The sequence below is a fragment of the Pezoporus wallicus genome, unplaced genomic scaffold, assembly GCF_028554395.1.
Source record: "Pezoporus wallicus isolate ANWC-B61680 ecotype Strahan unplaced genomic scaffold, APGP_CSIRO_Pwel_v1 contig_13399, whole genome shotgun sequence".
NCBI classification, from domain to species: Eukaryota; Metazoa; Chordata; class Aves; order Psittaciformes; family Psittacidae; genus Pezoporus; species Pezoporus wallicus.
The window spans coordinates 74,337-93,092 of NW_026639844.1; the positions used below are offsets into that span (position 1 = coordinate 74,337).

Below are 18,756 nucleotides of genomic sequence, written 5' to 3' on the forward strand. Positions count from 1 at the left end.
AGACTCAGTCTTGAGTTACTCACAGTCTGCCTTGGATCTGTGATTTATCCTGGGATTGCTGAAATACGACAGTTACTGATAAAAGAAGAACATCATTTCTTTATCTGCTGTTGGGAAACGTTGTGGCATGAGAGACTTTTGGGAATGATCTGTTTGCTAATACTTCCTGGTACTCGTTACAGGAGCAGGATGTATACTCTGCTGTCCGGGCTCTATAAATACATGTTCCAGAGGGATGAGTACTGCGTCCTGATCCTTGGTTTGGACAATGCTGGGAAAACTGTAAGTGCTGGTTATGAGGGGGGCACGTGCAATTCTGAACATCCACCAGGCAGGGTGGATTGTATTGTGAGTTATTTTAGTGATGTCACGCCAAAGAAGCACCTTTTCCCTCTTACTTTAACTTAGCATAAGCCTTGAAGGTTGTAGCTGGGGTTTTACTCATCCCATAATCACCCGTGATCCCTTCTTTCCTCGCTAAAATCGGGAACAAGAAGGGTGGTTTGTTCCAAGGTTAAGCAGGGCAGTGTCTGTTGCAGCTGGATTCCTCAGAAACGCAGAGGGAGGTTTGGATTAGGGTTACCCCAATTTGAGACTAAATACGGCTTCTTACTCCTTTTCAGACCTTCCTTGAACAAACCAAGACCCGATTTAACAAGAACTACAAAGGGATGAGTCTGTCCAAAATCACAACCACTGTGGGCTTAAACAGTAAGTAATCTCTCTGGAATTCTTCAGCTTTGCTGCAGTTGGGCAAGAGCTGGTTCTTGTTTGAAATGGTTAGAAATAGAATCATAGAGTAGTTCAGGTTGGAAAGTACCTTAAGATCAACCAGTTCCAACCCCCCTGCCATGTGCGGGGACACCTCACACTAAAGCTTGAACACTGCCAGGGATGGAGCATTCACAACCTCCCTGGGCAGCCCATTCCAGTGCCTCACCACCCTCACAGGAAAGAATTTCCTCCTTAGATCCAATCTAAACTTCTCCTGTTTCAGTTTGAACCCGTTACCCCTTGTCCTGTCACTGCAGTCCCTAACGAAGAGTCCCTCCCCAGCATCCCTATAGGCCCCCTTCAGATACTGCAAGGCTGCTGGAAAGCTGCTGTGAGGTCTATTGGCAAGGGCAAAGTAGTTCCTAGAAGGAGAAACTGAATCCCGCAACTCCCCGTGTCTTTTGTAAGAGAATAACATCAGCTTTCTTAGCTTTTGAGTTAAAAACCCTGAAGTCTTAAACCCCCAAGTACTCCCCTTGAGTGCTACACTCCAAGATCAAGCTAAGCTTCCTTGCAGTTGATCCATTGCCTTGATCCTGGTATCATTTGCATTGATATGACCCTGATATCAGTGTTGCTATTTGTGAGGGTATTTGGCTGTTGTTGAGAGTAGCCACTGAGTGTTCCTCTGGAATTCTGTTCTACCCCACACTTCTTAAGGGGATTTGCAGGTGTTTGTGCTCTAAAGAACATTTCACTGTCAATGGATTTTGTCTTTTTTTCCCTGTAGTTGGTACTATTGATGTTGGCAAAACTCGGCTCATGTTCTGGGATCTGGGGGGACAGGAGGAGCTGCAGTCTCTTTGGGACAAGGTGGGAGATGCTTTTGTTTTTCTTTTAGAAATGGTTTTGTCTCTTTTAGAAGCATGATGAGCATTTAGTAATGATGCAGCCTTCTTGGTAACCCTAATATTTAGCATCAGCACTTCTCCAGAGATTCACCTGTATCTGTGCAAGATTAACAAAGATCATGCTTAATATTTGCATTAGTGTTCACAGACAGCACTTACCAACCCATACTTAAGAGTTGTATCAAAATTTCACCCCCAAAACCCAGGAAGAGGAACAAAGGAGTGGATAAATGCACTAATGCCTGTGTTCTCCTTCCAGTATTATGCTGAATCTCATGGAGTGATCTACGTTATTGACTCCACGGATGAGGAGAGGCTCTCCGAATCTAAAAGAGCTTTTGGTGAGTACATTGTGTTTTACCTGCACTGTGATTTCACAGTGTTGGGGCACAGTTCACTCATTGCTGTCACATCTATTCCTGTGTCCTTGAAGCCTGTTAATGACACGTCTGCAGTGCTTTTGCACTTTGTTGAAGTCTGTCTTGTCTGTAACACAAGACTCACCTTTGTAGCCTATAATGACCTTGAAGGAGCCTCTTTCTTCCTTCCTAGGTTGACATAGTCGATGTCAAGCATTTGCACAACTTTATTTTCCAGGAGTGACTAAAGCTCTGGTTTTGTTTCTGTGCTTTACAGAGAAGATGATTACCAGTGAGGCTTTGGAGGGGGTTCCCATTCTGGTGCTGGCCAACAAGCAAGATGTAGAGGTAATATTATTACAGATTTACTTCTTAAGTGAGCAAATAAGCCTTGGAAAGGTGAGCTCTGCGTTCATGTTAAATATGCTTCATGTTCCTGGGCTGATCCTGTGGCACTTCCCCACTGCTGGAAATAAGTGCTTTGAATTTAGCTTTAACTGACTTTCTCCTCCAACCCTTTTCCAGTGGTATAAATGAGCTTACTACAGGCACGTCCGTCTCAGCTGTTTTGAGCTCCTTACATGAAGATAACAGACTATGTAGTTATGGTTGGTCTTTCTTGCATCATGACTTGGTATCTTGATACTGTTTTTTCCTGTTTATTCAGCAAAAAGATGTTTAGCTGCCCTGCTGCTACCTGGGAGCAGCCCAATAAATGCATGTGAAGCAATGTCATCCCTTTCCCATAACTAGATAAGATCTGTTCAATGGAGCATTCTGTTTGTCCCAGAGCATTCCATCAAAACCAGCAGTGAGTTCCATGGAATGCCTTTTCTTGGTAGTGATATTTGGATTCTTTGTAGCGTACCCAGAACTGCAAACCTCTTGTTTTCTGTTTGACAAGTTAGTGGACACTACAGTGTGGCTGCTTAGGAGGCACATCCAGGGCAGTCCTCACCTCCTCCAGCATGGAAAACAGGGAGGAGAGTGCCTAAAGTCTCCGTGGTATTTTCCATGTTTTCTTCCTTTCCGCTGGAATTCCAGTGCTGCAGTTCGAGGAATGAATCTCTAGATGGAGCCAGAGACTTCCAGTACGGTTTGGAAGTACCAGCCCTGGCGCTGTGATCATGTCTTTTTCAGTATGCAAATGTATCCCAGATTCTTCCCTTGGATTTACACCTCTCTCAGTGAGTGTTCTTGCGGGAATACCGGAGAATTCCATAGACACCAGTTTGGCTTTAAATGAGGATTTGGGGTTATGCTTCATGTGTGCAGCACAGCAGATTTTTTACATGATTGCAAGATTATCTAGTCTTAGAAACAGAAGAAGCCTAATTCCACTTAAAAGAGAGCATGGGATTGAGACAGAGCTGCTGATCTGTGCTCCTGTCTTGGCTGTGATCACTGCTATGTCTTTTCTGTGTGATACTCTCATATTTCCATGCACCACTACAGCTTCACAGCAGGGAGCAGTCTGCACTCTTGCCTTTAGCTGTTGAGAAATACACTGTATGCAGTGACCTGGAAAGCTGCTCCAATTTTCCCTATGGCGGTGTATGGATATTTTGGTAGGGGTGTACTGCAAAGACCAGTGCTTCTGGCACCCTCTTCAGACTAAAGAAAAATGGGGACTTTGTATATGACTGGAAAGAGGTATTTGGAACAGGTTCTCAAGTTAAAAGCTACAACTGAATCCTTGCCCTTTTAGGGACCAGCCCACACATTTAGTGCGTCTTTACTGTTGTAGAACAAGAGATTATAAACTATCAGTTGGTATAGTTTTGCTCTATTTATTTAATAAATACTTAAATTGTGTATTTAGAGGTCTGCTCCTAGGGTATGATCTTGGATATTGCTTGTAGGAAAGAATTCTGCTGTTAATAGGCACCACTACCCCAAATCTCATCTGCTCAGCACTGCCAGGGAGGAGTGGGCTTTAGCTGCATTTAGAGGTAAAGTACAGTCATAGAGTGCATAGAACACCAATTCCAATGTCATAACAATGCTGTACATGGGGGGTAGGGGGTTGTACCAGGGGAATGCTGTGTTTAGCAGCAGCTTCAAAACTGGATCATTCTGTAATTTATTAAAAGGCTGGGTCCCATGTGTTGTGGGAGGGAGTTTGGTTTGGTTTTTAAAGGAAAGCTTTGTGGGGGAATTAAATGCCTAACATACAATAATTCATGTGGAGCCCCTTTCAAATCAGACAGTATCAGGTAGTTCGGCTTACCTACTGCAGAATAAGAATGTGTATTTGCCATTTTAATGTGAATGCAGCTGGTTAAAGGTTTAGAAAAGCTGTATATTTGAGCAGAATGAACTGTTAAAACTTGAGGATAGAACGGCTTCATTTTGGAGCACTGTTAATACAGGAAAAACTGAGCGGAAAAGTAGGATGTGAAAAGAACTGGAAGTTGTGTGCTGTCTTTGGGAGGAAGTTTTGCCTTCCTAATCTGAAAATACATCTTAGGAATGTAGTTTGGAATCTCCAGAATGTTGGAGAGCCTCCTCGTGTCTTTGCAAAATGAGAGGAGTCATGGTAAGTAGCAGCATGTATTTGAAGACTCGTAGCGCTGATGAGTTTCCATACAGTTGTTAGGAAATAGCCCTTCTTCATGGCTGCCAAATTTCCAGCTTCAATACCACAGCTTCCCTGGCCAGCTGGTTTTGATTTAAATCAGCTTGCTTTAATTCAAGCAAGCTGTAGTTTTCGCTTAAAATGAGCTTGTAAAAGATGGCACAGAATATAGGTCAGGCTGGTTAAAATCTATATTAAATAGCTTTCCTGAGGCTGTCCACCTTTCTGTTGTTTCTGTCTTAGTTCTGTTCTGCTGACTGATTACTCTTGAGATGGTCAAAGAGCCTAAACTTCAGGTTTTATGCTGATGAGAGACCAAGCAGCAGCATTACCTTTCCTGCACTGGACTCTTCATTACGGACTGTAGCAATAGGACAAGGAGTGATGGGTTCAAACTGAAACAGGGGAAGTTTAGATTGGATATAAAGAGGAAGTTCTTTACAGTGAGGGTGGTGAGGCACTGGAATGGGTTGCCCAGGGAGGTTGTGAATGCTCCATCCCTGGCAGTGTTCAGGACCAGGTTGGATGGAGCCTTGGGTGAGATGGTTTAGTGTGAGGTGTCCCTGGCCATGGCAGGGGGGTTGGAACTGGATGATCTTCAGGTCCTTTCCAACCCAAACCGTTCTACAGTTCTATGATTTGGCAAATGGATTCAGACTCTACACTTCAACCTTTCTTGCCTAAAACAGTGGCTCACACTTTTCTGCAGGTGACTCCAGAAATGGAACCTTCCTTACTTAGGTGTGTTGTTCCTGAGTCTTAATCTGGGGTTCTGAACTCTTCATAAAAGGAATTTGGTTGTGCAGGCAGGTCAGTCCTGGCTGCACTTGGTCTTGAAGAGCCTTCATGAAAAGATGGTTCATGGTGCATTCCTTTGGGGAAGTCATATTTGTCCAGTTGTGCGAGTTTCCTCTGGAATGCAGGGTAGATACCATCACTCCAGAAAGGTCAGCTGTGGATTGTATTGCTGTAATGGTACACTGTTGATGTGAGCACAGAACCAGCTTCCCTAGTTTGCTCTTGGTTTGTGTGGTTTCAGTTGAGAAGCAAAACACATCTCTAAACAAGCGTTTTGTAACGTGGCTATGGAGGTGGAAAAGAGGGGAACTTGGAGGCCACAGTTGACATTTCCTCCCAAACACGAGAAGCTCAGATGCTCTTTGTTGAAGTGATGGGTAATGTGCCTCATCCTTTGCTGTAAGACAGGATTCCAGGGCACGGCTTCCCCTTAAGCACTAAACCAGGGCTTCTCTGAATTGATGCTTCAGTGGTGTTACTGTGCTTTATCCAAGGGGAAAGCAGGGGTAGGGTTGTGATTCAGCATCATTCTGCTGTAACAGTGTGAATAGTGCAAAATCTCCTCAGAGGCAAAACTCTTCCTGATGCAGATGTCTATGGAGAGCAATGACTGAACAGCTTTGGGGGAGTTAGGGCAAGCCATGATTGTTTCAGAGGGTGAAAAGGGACGTGATCATCCTGGATTAAAGTGGGGGGGGGGGGGGGGGGAATGGCTACAGCACCACTTTGCTATGGGAAAAGTGGACTTGTCAAAGGCCTCAAAGATGGACAAGGTGAAAGAGGTGGCTCCTCCAGCTGCTGGAGTTCTGAAACTGGTAGTTGCAGAAGGCTTTGTGAATAGGTGTTGTCTTGGGGTGGTTTGAGCTTACAGCGTTGTGCCACCCTGACTGAAGCACAACTGTGGATGTGGTAGGATTCATTTGGAAGAAGGTCATCATCTCTTGTAGTGTAGAAAGCAAGGTCTTCTGATTTCCCTTGCAGACTTGCCTGTCCATCCCCGACATCAAGACAGCATTTAGTGACTGCATTAACAAAATTGGGAAGAGGGACTGCCTGACCCAAGCCTGCTCTGCTCTGACTGGGTGAGTATGAGAACAGATGGGGTGCTGGTTAACTGAGCAGCTGCAGGGAGTCACACAAGCAGGGCAGTACTGTAGGATTTAATAGTCCCTGAGGGGGAGCTGTACTTCTTTCCCAGCAGATACAGATCACTGTTTGTGAACCTTGGACTTGCACAGGGTCAGTAACTTCATCTGTAAATCCCACATATGAAACCCAATGGAAATACACTGCTGTCTGAGAGCAGCGGGATGTGGAGCTGCTGATTCTTGTGCTTTATCATCCCTTCCCTGTACACAGTAATCTTTGCAGTCATTGCCTCGCTGCAGCTCCTGGCTTTTGTGTAAGAAATCAGCTGGAAATACAGCTGTTTCTGACACTGCCAGAGAGATGAGTGGTGTTCCACTGGTGGTGGTGTAATTACGCTCTTGCGTCTGGACTTCTTGGCGTGCAGATGAGCTTTGTAGTGTAGATAACATTACAATCTCCAGTAGTGCTCTTACACTGGGGACGCTTGTGGTTTAAGATACAGTGACTAGAGCACATCAGCATTTGGGAAGCTGATTCTTCCTCAGCTGCACAGCACGCAGCTGCTGCCATGACCTTGACCAGCCCACTAGACTCTTGATACCTTGTCGTCACTGTTGTGCGTTGAGTCTTGTAATATTTTGGTTGCACTTTCAGTTTGAGTGATAAGTGCAATTTGGCATAAGTCTAAAGTACTGTTCCAGATGGCCAGAAATACTGCTGTCTGAATTGCTGCCTGTGCTGAATCCAGAGCTTTCAGATTGCTTTGGGTTTTATGTGTGTTATTATACAAGTCATCGCAAAGGATAAGAAAAGCTGCTTAAACCATGAGAAAAATCTCTGTTGGCAGCATTGCTAAGACTCAAATGCCATTAAGCAGATGAATAACCCAAGAACAGTGGTTAAGCACTGACTAGAAGAGAAGTAATAGATAATAATCTTCTGCAGCGCAACTCCTTCAGTTGTGTGAGGTTTGTACAACACATCTGTGTGGAATTTCCTTACAGAATTTCTGTTTCAGTTTGCACTGACATAAACTGTGGAAGTCCTGGCTTGGGAAGCTCTGCAGAGCAGAGAGGTGCTCTCAGGTGGTTTGATGCTTGCTCATCCCAAGGTTTCCATAGAGCTACTGACTAATTAAGTGGGGTGTAGACTTGTACAGGCACCAGAAAAGAAAGGGATGGAGTTTATATACTGGTTAAAAGCAATCAGACTCCCATTGTTTGCATGGGTGAGAAGCTAACATAGTAATGCCCAAAATAACCCTTCACTTGCTCTTGTGGGGGGCTCAGGGGCTGCATGAGCCATGGTTTTGTCCTTGGTTTGAAATCTATTGTCTATTTATTTCCTTAGCAAAGGAGTGAACGAAGGAATCGAGTGGATGGTGAAGTGTGTGGTGAGGAACATTCACCGGCCCCCGAGGAAGAAGGACATCACGTAAGAAGTTCCAAGTCAGCCAAGGAATGGACAGTCTTTTTCCACACAGTTTTGTGCTCCCTTTAAAGAAGGTGGTCCACTGGATTTCTATTACAGCTGATTCTTTCCTAAATTTGGAGACATTCTCTTCCTGTGTCTAAAATACTTGAGCAAAGGATTCCAGCTGGGTGGGGGGTGGGAATCTCTTACAATAAGTATTAAGTCATTGACCAGAGGGCATAGACCAAGTGGCAACTTACACATTGCTGCAGATGCAAAGGACTTAATTTTCTACTGTATTACTTTGTGGTTCTTGAGTTGTTAGTCTAACAGGCTGGAGGCCAGTGAGATGAAGGAACTCCTGAAGGAACCGTGTAGGTGAATATGAGAGGGGAGGGAGAGCCTAGGCAATGGCTGTCCCTTCAGACTGAGGAGGTACCACACTGCTCCAGCCCCAGGGTTGCTGTAGGGGGTGTTAACTGGCCCTGTTATGCTGCTGTTTGTATAATGGGGAGGGACAGTGTTGATTATAACTCCATTTTCAGTCGACGTGTTGATTTGTAACTTTTACCTGTGGCAAATGCAGATGTGGAGGCCAGCAACTGCACAAGGGTACACTGTTTAAAATGGGTATTGTGAACAGGACACGAGCTCCAGAAGCACTGCCTTGCTTTGACTGCCAATCTCCTGTGCATTCTCTTTAATGATAAGAATAATTGGTATCTTCTGTAACTGGAATGAATTGAAGCCCACTCTGTGATCTAGGCTGAAAGCTGAACCTCTAGGCAGGGAGAAATCAGTATGCAATAAAGCTTCCTACTTCTTTGAACTTGTCCTGCTGAAACAGCTGATGTTTGGAAATAGTGGTACTTAACCCTCTAGTCTTTTGACAGGCAAGAGCGAGCAGAAAGGCAGCTCTCAAAGCCAAACAGCGCTCACTTTTTATGTAGCCTACCCCGCTAGTCATTGTGCTGATGCATCACTAACATCTCACCAAATATCTCTTCTTACATGTGTTTTTTACAGTGGTTTGGCAGTGGGTGAGTTGTTCCTGGCACTGGTTTACTCGCATTGGTAAGAGGACATTATTCAAACACCATTTGAGCAGTAGTAGTGTTTGTTTAGAGACACAGCTTCTGTCAGAGGACTTTTCTGCTGAACTTTCTGCTCAAATTTCTGCATACAATTCACTGCAGGATGTTTTAGTAAGAGAACATAGTTCATCCCCTTTGACCCTTCCATTTTGGGTCGAAGAGTGAGGGCAAGCTGGACTGTGTCATTGAGCACATCACGTCAGTGGAAATAATTGAATACTGGAAAGCAGAACCTTCCTCCTCAGTAGTGGAGATAGGATAGGAGAAGGCCACACAAACTGTCAGGTGAGAGATCAAATCCCTTTCCATTGCTTGTGTAACACAGTACCCGAGGTTAAATACGAATGGTGCCAATGTCAGGGCCATATCCCAGAAGGATTAAACAGTGGTAGATCTAACCCAGGCACCAGAGATGTTATTGGGCTCCATTAGACGTAGTGGGGAAATCTTACACGCTCTCTGAAGGTAGAGGATCCCTTGAAGACCACTCACCTGCCATAAGAAGTGGCACCTTCTCCAGGTGCTGCATGTGAAGGGCTGAGAGCTTGAAGTGCACAAAAGTGCTGGACACCAGTGACTTCTTACTTGGCCATCTCGGAAAGCCTGAGTATCCTTGTGGTCCTGGCTCTTTGTTTTGGTTGGCAGGGTCGGTGCTTAAACTGAAGATGGAAACCAGTGGCTTTGCTGAAAGACAAAACACTTTAGTCAAGTAATTTGCAATGTCTGATTAATGGGACAGCAGGGTTTTTCCAAGCTTTCCACATACCCTTCTCACCTCTCTTCCTTTCCCTATTCCCTAGGAGACCAGGGAGGAAGAAACCAGTTTTGAGTGTGAGGCCCTAGCTGTTCTCACAGGTACCTCGACAAAAAGACTGCTTTGTGGCACGTATCAGCAGGAAGCCTTAAAGCAAATCGTTCTGACTTCAGCATTCCCAGTTCTCAGACTGATTCATCAGCTGTGATACATAAATATGAGCCTGCTGTGATGTGCACAGAAAACCAGGGAGGGTTCCTCTGAAACCAGCAGTGGAAAGTGTGGTATCAGTGCAGCTTCTAGAGCAGTAACTGGTTACGTGATGGGGCCCACACAAGCAGCTGCTTGGGTCCCAACACCTGCTTTAGGAAACAGCCTCACCAGCAGGTTTTTCCACCACCACAGATACCTGATACTGTCGAAAGCTTTCCCAAGTGCTGGAGAAGCCAGCGGGTAAACAGGACATTGCTGAATTGCTTTGCAGCATGACTGTACTGGAGGAATCCAGCTGGATCAGTGCTGTATCAGGTGTGAGATAAGGATCATGCTGCACAAGCACAGTCTGGGCTCAGATGTCTCTGAGCAGGTACCATGAGCGTTACTTCATGGAGCATGAAGACAGTGGAGTGCTGCTAAGTCAGCAGGGGTTTTGATTGCATCTGCTCTGTGTGGTTATAAACACAGCTACCCAAGGTCAGGATGGCTTCCTCCCTCAGCTGGGCCTATTGCAGCTTCAGTCTATCTCTTGATGATGCCTCAGTGCAGACCAGTGGATGCAGCTGGCATGGAAAAGCTGTCTCAAAAGGGATGGTAATGCATAAGCTCTACTGAAAAAGAATCCCACTGGGACACTCCAAGGTGACATGCTGGTAGCTGATAACTATATTATGTTTTGATGAGTAATTTAAACAGTAATTTATCATCTTTTAGACTTGTGCTTATCCAAGTCCTTACAAGAAGCACAGACCTCTATTAAAGATGTTTTTGCATTGCAAGTGAACCCCCTGCAAGGCCTCCAACCAAAGCAGGGATGTTTCTGAGTAGCTCAAATGTAATCAGGTTTTCAGCTATCTGATACCTTGGAGACAGAGCCATTCTGCCCACGCCTGGTTACAGCCAGTTCTTTCTCTGGAGAGACACTTTATCTTCCCAAGGGGAAACACATACATCACCTGTATGTAATAATCACTTTTTCCTTTAGCATGCCTTACACTGAGGTAAAGGGAAGTGTCTAATAGCCCTGGTAGTTACGCTACTTACTTTATTTGAACATTGGCAGAAGATAAACTTTCTCTCACCTGTCTGGAATATTCCTGCTGTGCAAACATCTATTAGGTGTTAGCAGTGGGAGGCAAGAGCATTCCTTAATGCTTCTCATGCTTTTGGTACTCTGTTGATCACAGTGCTATTTATGTGGTGCTGATTTCATCTTCATTTGGATCTGGACAGACACAGAATAACTCACCGCTGATACTAGCTAAACCCATCCCATCCCCACACGAGGTGATGTGTTCCACCTTGTTGCAGCAGCCTGATTCATGTGGGTAGTCCTGACTGGCAGCCACCGCAGCAGTGTCCACACAGAAAGGAAAGTGGGTTCTGCCTCTTGCAGCTCTGCTCATGCTCCAGAGAAAGAAGCCCCATTGACTGAGTTTGCCCTCGGTTCTGGAAGGAATCACTCCCGTGGTTGTGTGCAGGTTTCCAGCAGCAGTTTGGACAAGAGCAGGCGGCCTTGGCCCTGCCACGGGACAGGTTGTAGGCTGGATGTTCTCTCAACAATCCCTTTTGGCCGAGTTTTCTGTTAAAGTCTGCCTCAAATCCATCTCCAGGGCTGGATGAGAGCCAGCGGAGAGGTGGGACGAGCCCCTGCCTTCTGCCAAGCTCTCGTTAGGACAAAGGGTATTAGAGAAAGCAGAGCAGGTGCTTTATCACCCTGGGGTTTTAGACAAGTTGGAAATCCCACATGAAGCATCCCTGCTGTGTATCCCGCGTTGTTCCATTGGCTGGACCTCTGGCATTTCCTGCAGCGTTGCCCTTTGTGCTCCTGAAAACCCTTCAGGAGTTTTCTGCCTCTCTGGTAAAAAGCAGCTGCCATGACCACTGCTGGGGGCTTTCCCTACCCATGCTTTGGCTTTTTGGTATCCCAAACCACAGGAGTACCGTCCCAGCTCTCCCACAGCTTAAATCCAGTCCCAAGCCTTCACCCATGGCACCCACTACCCCAGAGGGAAGGGCTGGTGATGCACCTTGTGATGGAAGAAAGAAACAAATTGGTATTGAAAGCCATCAGAACCTCGTGTAGGAGAACAACAGGACTGGCACAGACAGCTTGGGCACCATCACTGGGGGAAGAACGGCCTAAATTCCTTCCATGAACGGGGTGCTCTTCAAGTGGAAAGCAGAGGAGGAGGAGCAACACTCCCAGGGAATTCTGCCTGACCTTTGTTTTCTAAGCACAAATCAGATCCCTTTATGGAGGCGGAATCTCCTCATTCCATCTCGGTTGCGCTGCGTTTCCTAAACCGGCTGACATGGCGCCGCGAGTGCCCGAACGTCAGCCTCCTCTGGCAAATGCCATCTTCCCACCTCCTCTCCGGAGGCTGGCTGTGCAGCCTTTCCCACAGCCCTGTTGCCACATGCTACCAGAAGTAGCTGTGAAGATGAGGCAGTAGATAGACTTGCCTGAGAGCTCCCAGGATGAAGCATCCTTTCCTTGAAGCAAAACCCTCACTGGATGGATATGCGGTAACCTTCACTAGCATTAGTAACTCAGGACTTCTTCACGTGCAAGTCCATAGATGGTATGTTCTTTCTACCAGCCACAAATAGGTTTTCTCTACCCATTCCTCTCTTAGCTGTTTCAGCCACTGTGGCCATTAGGGAAGGAGGCACATGTCAGGGAGGACTCCAGGGCTTAAACCCTTATTCCTTGTGGACCAAATCACCTGAAGCACAAGTGAGCATCTACACACAGGGGCTGTACTCACTGCTCTGCTCGGGGATTGCCCAGCAGCTGCTGGTGCACAGCAAAGCAGCATCTGAAGCGCATCCTTCAGCTGGACATCTGGATGAAGGAACCCAAACCACTGCACTTGTGGTTCCAGTGCAGTCCCAAGACGTCAGGATTCGGAATGCACCGTAAGTGCTGCTCTGAGGAGAACCTAAATCCACTGCAGATTCGCTGTAAAATGAAGTGTACCCTGAAAGGCTTTCCTGAAACAGAAACCCGGTTGTTTCTGTTGTGTTCCTATTTGTGATCAAAGTGCAATTCACAGCCAGGAACAATGCTGGTTCTCAGAAGTCAGCTAACCTGATACCATCCGTAGCTTTCCTTTGGCACACACAGAAAAGGGGGGTTCCATAGGGCAGTCATAAAGAGGAATAAGGAATTTGCTGTTCCCAGAAACCGGAGGTACAAGTGGCACCTCCTCACTGCCCACCCTGTTAAACAGCAGCAGATGAGCACACAGGCACCCACTGTGCTTCACTCCCAGATTTTTCCAGGTTTTGTGACCAAAGCCCGCTTGGAATTCCTTTTCCATCAGGGGACCACAAAGACCTGTAACACCAAGGGTTATTCCTGTCACCAAGGGTTATTCCTGCCCCGTTGGAACACTGCTCCTCTGACACGAACAAGGCTTGTTTTAACACGAGGTGGTTGTGGTTACGTGGGATGCCCCCGTGAACGGAACAGCACCCTTTCAACCAAAGAGCTTGGCTTCGGAGGTGAAAGCAAGGGGAAGGACAAACACCGCATCCAAAGCAACCAGCCCCAAGGATTAAGCTCTCCCGTGTCTGCGCCCACGTCCTCAGTGTGGTGGAAACTCTGACAGCTCATCGCGGGGCCACGAGGAGAGGCAGGATCACGGGGCAGGCTGCACCACAGCCTGAGGACCTCCTAAGTGCCCTGGGAGTACAAGTGCTGTGTCAGAGGGCAGGGGAGCTCCGTAACCTAGGGGTGCTGAATCACAGCCTCCGTTGTTCCTGCCTGATGCCCCAGCAGTCACAAGAAGCTGGGTGAAAGAACGTGGGTTTGGTCTTGCCAGAGCTGAGATGTTCTTTCAGGTTCAGAGTCATGAAGAGGGGGATGCACGCTCCTCATCTCCCAGATTTCCCAGTAAATGCTCCGTGTCTTCACTTCTGGGAAGACCGAAGGCCAATACATCACTTCCCAAGCTCCAGTGTCGCGGGAGGAGGTACGGAGGCAGAAACAGAAACCAGCATTGGGCCATCTGAGGCTCAACCAGCTCATTGGAGCGGGGCCCTGAGGCCAAGCCGAGCTCTCCAAACCCCTTACCTAATCCCTTACACTGCATGGTTGAAAACATCCTGAAGTCCACAGGTCTGAGGCTCAGCAGCAGCACCCAGCCCACCCTAACCTTCACTGAGCTCACATCCTCACAGCCCTAGCTGGTAAGTCATAGAATCATGGAACAGCTGGGGTCGGCAAGGACCTTAAGATCATCTTGTTCCAACCCCTGCCATGAAAGTCATCATTCCCAGCACTTCCATAGGAAAATGACCCAGTCTCCCGGCTCCCTTCCCTTCTGTTGCAGCTCTATCATGGCATAGCTGGAGCTCCAGCAGCTGGGAAAGCCCCAGACTGAGCACTAGATGCTGCTGGCACCCAATGTGTTGGCTGCTGGATGCTCTTCATGAGCAGGGGTAAGGGACACGACACACAACAGATTCTCCCCCATATCCAGGTGACACTACGGGGTCTTTGATTCCCAGTGCTCCTTAGTCAGGCACAACAAGCTGCTCCTGCTCTCTCCCTAAAGGTTGTGCAAGATGGAAAAGGCCATTGTTTTTAAAGGGGAAGCAAACAGTTGTGTGGGGAAAATCTATTTTATCTTGACCCTGCTAATAATACCTAATTCACTTATGGTTCTAAACAGCCAGGGGGTGGGTAAGGATGTGATGGTGTAGTCACTGCAAGCTTCCTGACCGGGTTTCCCAGGCCACTGCTGCAAGATGAAGGGCATCAGAGGGTTTAGGAATACATTCGACTGGTACCCAAGCTAAGAGGAGGCAGTGCCCAGGCAGAGAGGCCAAGTACCTGGGGAGCAGACTCAGGGGAGGCAAACAGAAGCTGTGACCCCGCTGCTCTGTGAATTCCCATACGGGACTTTCTAAGCCTCTGGAGGGCAAACCCAAGCTCTTCTGTAAAGAGCAGCTTGGAAGCAAAGGCTGGGAATAAGCGATAATGCCCGTGCTGAGCTCTGTAAGTGCCACAAGAAGGGGATCCGAGGCTCTTAAACAGGACAATGTCATGCCCGTGTTGCATTAGCTCCCTTCTTAACAGCTGGCTGGGTGCTACAGCAGTGGCTGAGGAGGTCTGCAGGGTGTGAAACACCCCCAGGGCACTGGGTCTGCTCGGGGAGGTGAGGGCTGAAGGGTTCTGTCGCCTCCTCCCACCTCACTCTGCCTTTGACAAGTGGGACCTTGCAAGCTCATCGCATCTTACAACGGGGAAAGAGGGGTCCCAGCACAGGCAGGGAGCGCAAGGGGGGTGCATGACCCTCCCCAGTGCACACTGAACCTGTAATAATACTGACAAACTAAACCATTTCCTTGCCATGAACGTTGTTCCCGGGGTTTACAGAATTCATTGGTCCAGTTTGGGGATTGGTCAACACGAGGCAAGAAAAAGGTCTCGTTTCATGACAAGAAACAGAAGGGATGAGGAGGCAGAGCTTCACCCAGCCCTGGCCGCATGCAGGTTAATGGTTGGGAGCCCGAGTCCATCCCCTTACCTGCCACGTGGAGCTGACACCATCCCGCTGCCTGGTCCTTGGCTCCCGGTTTCCCTGCATCCAACCAGCTCAGGCTGGGCACTGGCCACGTCTGCTGTGCCTCCGGTTGCTCTTTGGGACATCCCAAAGCTCTCAGGGGGCTCCTTGCAAAAGGAGGGAACAGAGATCACAAACGGAGGAGGGGAGGAAACAAGGGAGGGATGAGGGGAGATCCCATGGGGAGAAAGGCAAGGCTGGTGGCACAGAGCTCGGCCGTAGTGCGTTGAGAGGGGACCCACCATGAGCACAATGGCCGAGCCCATTGCCCTGGTGCAGCCAAGGGCTTGCTGGTGGCATGGGGCAGGTCAGGGCATCTCGGTCCCTGTGTTCTGCAATAACAGGGGTTTAACTTCATAGAATCACAGAATCACAGAACAGTTTGGGTTGGAAAGGACCTGAAGATCATCCAGTTCCAACCCCCTGCCATGGGCAGGGACACCTCACACTAAACCATGGCACCCAAGGCTCTGTCCAACCTGGCCTTGAACACTGCCAGGGATGGAGCATTCACAACCTCCCTGGGCAACCCATTCCAGTGCCTCAGCACCCTCACAGGAAAGAATTTCCTCCTTAGATCCAATCTAAACTTCCCCTGTTTCAGTTTGAACCCGTTACCCCTTGTCCTGTCACTGCAGTCCCTAATGAAGAGTCCCTCCCCAGCATCCCTATAGGCCCCCTTCAGATACTGGAAGCTGCTCTGAGGTCTCCACGCAGCTTCTCTTCTCCAGGCTGAACAGCCCCAACTTTCTCAGCCTATCTCCACACAGGAGGTGCTCCAGTCCCTGAGCATCCTCGTGGCCTCCTCTGGACTTGTTCCAACAGTTCCATGTCCTTTCGATGTTGAGGACCCCAGAACTGCACACAATGCTCCAGGTGAGGTCTCACAAGAGCAGAGCGGAGGGGCAGGATCACCTCCTTTGCCCTGCTGGTCACGCTGCTTTGGATGCAGCCCAGGACACGGTTGGTTTCTGGGCTGTGAGCTCACACTGAAGCCGGCTCATGTTCATTTTCTCATCCACCAACACCCCCAAGTCCTTCTCCTTGGGCTGCTCTGAATCTCTTCTCTGCCCAACCTGTAGCTGGGCCTGGGATTGCTCCGACCTGGGTGTAGGACCTTGCACTTGGCTTGATTAAACTTCTTCTGCTTGTGCTCCTTTTGAGGCTTCACCCCCTGAAACCCACAGGAGGCTCAGACAGAAACAAACACACGTGGAGGCCTCCTGCAGCAAAATCACAGCAGATCCGGATCCATCCCAGCAGCATCACCGGTGCCACCATAGGAGGTGGTGGCTGTGGCAACGGCTTTGTCCTGAGCCATGGGTCCTCTCTCAGGTCACTGTCGCCCCAGTCCAGCTGAGCACAGCGTGCTTTGCCCTGGGTGCTTCAGCTCCTTCTCTGCTCCTGCTCGTGGGCATTTTGACCTCCTCAGCCTCCCCTCTGCTTCCCCTCTGCAGCCGGTGCTCTCCATCTCCATCATCTGCCCATCCTTGGGCCTGTGCAGAACCAGCACGTGCGGAGCGCAGGATGAGTCCCGGCTCACAGAGGACCACGACCAGCAGAAGGAAACCCACAATCAGAGGACAGAGAGATGCCTGCTCAGAAGAAGGTCAAACTGGGGCCTTCCTGGAGCGGTGCTGGGTGAACGCACCCACGTTCAGCGTGCGTTACACTGAGCATCCGAGCGACGCGGGAGGGCAGGGGCTGAAGGACCCCCACCTCCAAACCAAAAACGTGCAGGCAGAGAGGGAATTTACCTGTCCTGTAACCCAGGACCACGGTGGGGGGACTCTGCTCCGGCGAGCAGGATTGCACCTGCACCGGTCACATCCCCTCTGCATCCCCCTTTGCTTTCCTCCAGCAATGCCAGCTCCTCGCCGGGTCAAGGCATGAGCCAGCTCCCTATGACCTCACTAGGAATACTCACACCGATCCCTTAATCCCGTGTTCATCGTGTACCTATGACGAATCCCATGTTCATCATTCCCCCCCGGCGCTGGCTCCACGCACGCCACCACCTTCGCTGCACTGGAGCGTGTCCGAGCGGCTCCCACGGGTGGTTTGGTGGGATGGGGAAGTCCTGACTCATCCCCACACCTGGCTGCAGCTGCAGGCACCCCGGCAGCCCCTGGCACCGACATCCACATCGCGGGGTGCTTTGGGTTGTTTCTTGCCCTGGTCCTAGGTGTTGAACAGCAGAGGGAAGCACGGCTCCCACAGCATCATCCTCTGTGTCCTATCTAAACGCTAGCGCAGACTTGCCCCTCAGCCACAGCTCACAGGGGAAGCAGCCACTACAGTGGTCAGGAAGCTGCCGACTGTTCCTCTTCATAAACCAAAGGGGGTTTCATCCTCTTCACCTTTCCAACCAATTACCCCTATGATCCCGCCCCAGGTCGGGCTGTGGCTGCTGCTGTGGTCCGGGTGGGAGCTGGTGGGGGATCGCTGCCCTCCAGGGTGCTCCTGCAGGCTGTTCCAGCGCAGCCCCTTTCCTGGAAGCGGAGCAGGATGCTCCTGCGGGGCCGTTTGGATGCTCTCATAAAGGCCCATATTTACAAGAAAGATTCCCTGCTGCCCCATTGTCTGCGAGGCCAGGCAAGGAGAAACCCTGAGTGCAGAGATCCCAACTAACTCAGCACGGGGGAATCCGGTCTGGGAGGAGACCGCGGGTAATGGGAGAGGGAAGACCTGGAGAGGGGTCTGGCACTGCTGGTAAGGAGCCCACAGATAGGACCAGTGCCCAGAGCACCGCCGGCCTCGAAAGCCCCCTCAGGGATGCTCCAGCCGCCTGTGCTGGGCTGTACAACACCAGCACCCAGCTCACACTGAGCCACGGCCAGGTCAAAGCGACCCTGGCAGAGCGAGGTAACGGCTGCAGCTCATGGATAAAGCAGCTCAAGGGCAGGGGTGAGATGTGGGGTGTCAGGATCCATCCTGGCTCAAGGCAGAGGTGGGAACAAGGGGTCCCCTCTGCTGCTTGTCAGCCTTTTGCTTCTCTGTCCCCTGGGTGAAGCAACCCAGGACAGTGTCAGGATCCCTGCATTGCTCCATCCCCAGAGCCCAACGCTGGGGTGAGACCGTTGCCAGCCTGGGATGCCCAGGTCCTGCCTGCAGCACGGGTGCAGACAGTGCAAATCCAGGGCTCCAGATGGAGCAGCGAGGATGCTGCCCCCAGGGTCAGCCCCATTCATCCAGCCTGCCGTGGATGAAGAGCTCATGGCAGCAGGAAGAGCCTGTGCTGTGTCTATGGGCAG

At 49.3% G+C, this 18,756-nt stretch overlaps 2 protein-coding genes across 2 annotated transcripts in view; one reads left to right on the forward strand and one right to left on the reverse strand.

The window, feature by feature from the left end:
- ZGPAT (zinc finger CCCH-type and G-patch domain containing) overlaps nt 1–18,756 on the reverse strand; it is a 36,523-nt gene that overhangs the window by 7,353 nt on the left and 10,414 nt on the right. The window lies entirely within an intron of this gene.
- Nucleotides 158–8,691, forward strand: ARFRP1 (ADP ribosylation factor related protein 1). Its single transcript, XM_057416609.1, has 7 exons — nt 158–282; nt 624–711; nt 1,505–1,587; nt 1,885–1,966; nt 2,262–2,332; nt 6,342–6,442; nt 7,800–8,691. The coding sequence occupies exons 1-7, from the start codon at nt 190–192 to the stop codon at nt 7,885–7,887; spliced, it is 606 nt and encodes a 201-aa protein (XP_057272592.1). The 5' UTR covers nt 158–189; the 3' UTR covers nt 7,888–8,691.